The 4069-nt window shown below is 49.8% G+C and overlaps 1 protein-coding gene across 1 annotated transcript; it reads left to right on the forward strand.

Annotated features, from left to right (window-relative positions):
* The first annotated feature begins 2217 nt into the window (after positions 1 to 2217).
* On the forward strand, positions 2218 to 3825 carry ANKRD34C (ankyrin repeat domain 34C). The gene has a single exon (XM_010843220.1). It carries the CDS (start codon positions 2218 to 2220, stop codon positions 3823 to 3825), a length of 1608 nt encoding a protein of 535 aa, XP_010841522.1.
* Positions 3826 to 4069: the final 244 nt, after the last annotated feature.

Consider the following 4069-nt stretch of genomic DNA (forward strand, 5'->3'; position numbering starts at 1 on the left):
TATTCAAAAGCAGAGACATTACTTTGCCAACAAAGGTCCATCTAGTCAAGGCTATGGTTTTTCCAGTGGTCATGTATGGACGTGAGAGTTGGACTGTGAAGAAGGCTGAGCGCCGAAGAATTGATGCTTTTTAACTGTGGTGTTGGAGAAGACTCTTGAGAGTCCCTTGGACTGCAAGGAGATCCAACCAGTCCATTCTAAAGGAGATCAGTCCTGGGTGCTCTTTGGAAGGATTGATGCTAAAGCTGAAACTCCAATACTTTGGCCACCTTATGTGAAGAGTTGACTCATTGGAAAAGACTCTGATGCTGGGAGGGACTGGGGGCAGAAGGAGACGGGGACGACAGAGGATGAGATGGCTGGATGGCATTACCAACTCGATGGACATGAGTTTGGGAACTTCAGGAGTTGATGAACTCTAGGAGTTGGTGATGGACAGGGAGGCCTGGTGTGCTGCAATTCATGGGGTCGGAAAGAGTCGGACATGACTGACTGAACTGAACTGAAACGTTAGCCCACCAGGCTCCTCTGTCCATGGGATTTCCCAGGCGAGAATGCTAGAGTGGGTTGCCATTTCCTTCTCCAGGAGATCTTTCTGACCCTGAGATTGAACCCGTGGCTCCTGCCATGTCTCATGCATTGCAAGTGGATTCTTTACTACTGAGCCACTGGGGAAGCCCTTTTATACAATAGAGTAATGGAAATTGATCAATAATTTCTCAGAGGAGTGGGACAAAAGGAAGGATGGTGTGCATCAGAGGAGAAGGAAAGCTCAGGCACTGTTACACCTGCTCGGCTGAGCCCAAAGGACAAAAAGTCCACCTGGGGGGGCCTTGTGGGCAGAGTGCAGCCATGAGAGGTCCAGGGCTGGCAGGCATCAATTCTGGGAGGCCACGTCTCCTTATTCCTGGAAGACCTCTTAATCAACACCCACTTTGGAGGCTCTAAGTCCAGGAATTAGGTAATCGACATGAGGAAAACCAACGCAGGAAACCCAGGTTTGACAAACTTTAACAGGGGTAACTCTGGTATGAGCTTTATTTCCTAACACTGGTGAGCAAAGATGCAATCCCTTGTCCATCCTCTGCCTCTGGTCTGCTCAACCAGAGAGAAGGGTGTGGCAGTGCATCATTCCAGTGGGTCTGTTAGTCTGATCGTCAAGGATGAGAACTCTGACATCTGCTGGAGAAGTGGGAACTACAGCCTGGAAAGGGATGGCTGGACAGTTCTTGTTTTTATAATCTTTTCCCCCTGTGATGACTGTGATACATGTTTGGTTTAGGAAGTACAACAAAAAGAACATGAAAACTATTCACAATCCCATCTCCATTGTAGTGCATTTTATTCTGGTCTTTTGGATACATACCTAGAGCAACAGTGCATTAAATCATTATTGACGAGGTAACCTATGACTTACACTATGAAGTGTAAGTCATTGCTAAAGGCTGAGGCTACAGCAGTGAACAAGATAGATACAATCCTTCCTTTGGCAACTTAGATCTTAGTGATGCCAACAGACAAAAAACAAAGGTTCTTAAACTGCAGTGTGATAAATATGTGCAGTCAATGCAGCAAGAGCTTGCATGTTTTCTTGCTTACTCTCTCCTAGACATTACGCCAGCTATTTCACATGTGGTTACTTGTTTAATTAAATTATAGAGTATCCCATTTAATCTTCACAATGACTTTATGGGGTAGCCTGCTACTATCACCACCCCCACCCCTGCCAGGCTACAGTTGAAGAAGAGATTCAAAAAAGTTAAATAACCAAGCTAGAGATTTCCCTGGTCGTCCAGTGGCTAAGACTCCGAGCTCCCAATGCAGGGGATCTGGGTTTGATCCCTGGTTGGGGAACTAAAACCCCACATGCAGCAACTAAAGATCCCATGTGTTGCAACTAAGACCCAGCGTAGCCAATAAATAAACAAAACAAGACCAAGCAAGGTGGCATCACTTGGGATCAGGCTGGGACATGACTGTATACAGACTCTGTAACAGCTGTGCTGCTCAGATCGGCTATAGAATGTGTGCGTGCATGCCCAGTTGTGTCTGACATAGCCCGCCAGGCTCCTCTGTCTGTGGGATTTTCCAGGCAAGGACACAGGAGTGGGCTTCACTTCTTTCTCCAAAGCTATAGAATATATGACACTTTTCTCTCTTCTTCCCTTGCTAGGTCTGACCATTGCTGTGGCCCAGAGACCCTAAGCTGTAGCCAGGATGATGGATGATGACACGGAACTGAGGACAGACGGAAACTCACTTCTAAAGGCTGTGTGGCTTGGGAGGCTCAGGCTGACAAGGCTCCTCCTGGAAGGTGGCGCATACATCAACGAAAGCAATGACAAAGGGGAGACGGCTCTCATGGTGGCGTGCATCACCAAGCATGTGGACCAGCAGAGCATCAGCAAGTCCAAGATGGTCAAGTACCTGCTGGACAACAGGGCAGACCCCAACATCCAGGATAAATCTGGCAAGACTGCCCTCATCCATGCCTGCATCCGAAGAGCTGGGGGGGACGTGGTCTCCCTGCTGCTGGAGAACGGAGCAGACCCCAGCCTTGAGGACCGCACTGGGGCTTCAGCTCTGGTTTATGCCATAAATGCAGATGACAAGGATGCGTTGAGACATCTTCTGGATGCCTGCAAGGCCAAAGGCAAGGAGGTAATTATCATAACGACAGACAAGTCGGCTTCGGGCACCAAAACCACCAAACAGTATCTGAATGTCCCCCCTTTACCCAAAGAGGAAGACAGACAGTCGCCTCCCCCATGTGCTTCTCCATCTGAGGTTGAACTTAAGGCTCCAGGCCTGGGCTCTCCACCCAGCGAGAAGGAAGATGGCTTCTTTAGCCTCCAATCAGGGCATCCAAGTAGTTGCAACTCTGCCAAGGCTCTTAATGAACCTGGGTCGCCTACTCGGAAAGTTGGGAATCTCAAAAAGGCCCGCCTGCCTCAGCTGAAGAGGCTCCAGTCTGAGCCCTGGGGCCTGACCGCACCCTCTGTGTTGGCCGCCTCCTGCGTGCGTCAGGACAAGACCCATGGCGTGGGCATGGACGGCGAGGTCAAGAGCATCGGTGATGTATCCTTCCCCAGAAGGGGCCCCCTCTCCAGAACCAGCAGCATTGATGGCAAAGATGCCAGCCTCGTCCACACTGTCACGGAACAGGTTGTGAAGATCCCGGTCTCTTCGGCATCGGCCTCATGGAAGGCAGCCTACGAGAAGACTCAGGCTCCCCATCCACGTCTGGCCAGAAGAGGCACTCTCCCTATCGACCAGGAGAAGGTGGGCATCTGCCCAGTGGGTCCCTCTGCTCTCAAAGACACCATGACCCTCAAACGGCTGGAGAATGACCTCTATGATTTAGAGTTACACCCTGGGGCCGACCTGCCCAACCCTATCTCCCTAGAATCAGGCAAAGGACCACTGGATCGCAAGAAGCTCAACAGCTCCCACCTGTCTCTCTTCCAGGGCTCCAGGGAGTCCCTGGACGCTGTGTCCAGCACGTCACCCAACTCAGCCCGCCGCAGGCCACCCCATCTTCTAGAAAGACGAGGTTCTGGAACCTTGCTCCTGGATCGAATTTCTCAGACCAGGCCCGGCTTCCTCCCACCTTTAAATGTAAACCTGAACCCACCTATCCCGGATATTAGAGTGAGCAGCAAACCTTCCTCTCCACTTGCTAGTGGCTTAAAATCCATGGTTCCTGTTGCTCCAAGCTCACCAAAGAGAGTTGACTTGAGAAGTAAAAAGAAACTCCTCCGGAGGCATTCTATGCAAGTTGAGCAGATGAAGCAACTGTCTGACTTTGAGGGAACCATGACCTAGACTAAGCTTCTAGGGAGGTTTTTTTTTGGTTTTGTTCTGTTTTAAATCTATGTAGTTTATGAATAGTACTGTAATCTAGACCAGCATAGCCATGCAGGCTCTCTGTATCCTGATCATTCCTTAATGCTGGTGTGTGGCTGCTTCAAAAGAGATGGAAACAGACTGCCGCTTCCCTTCTGAAAGTACATCTGCGGTTTTATAGGGCTCCTTGGAAAGAGCTCAGGATAACTGGGTTTTAGAGTTG

The sequence above is a fragment of the Bison bison genome, unplaced genomic scaffold (genome assembly GCF_000754665.1).
Source record: "Bison bison bison isolate TAMUID 2011002044 unplaced genomic scaffold, Bison_UMD1.0 scf7180017864181, whole genome shotgun sequence".
NCBI classification, from domain to species: Eukaryota; Metazoa; Chordata; class Mammalia; order Artiodactyla; family Bovidae; genus Bison; species Bison bison.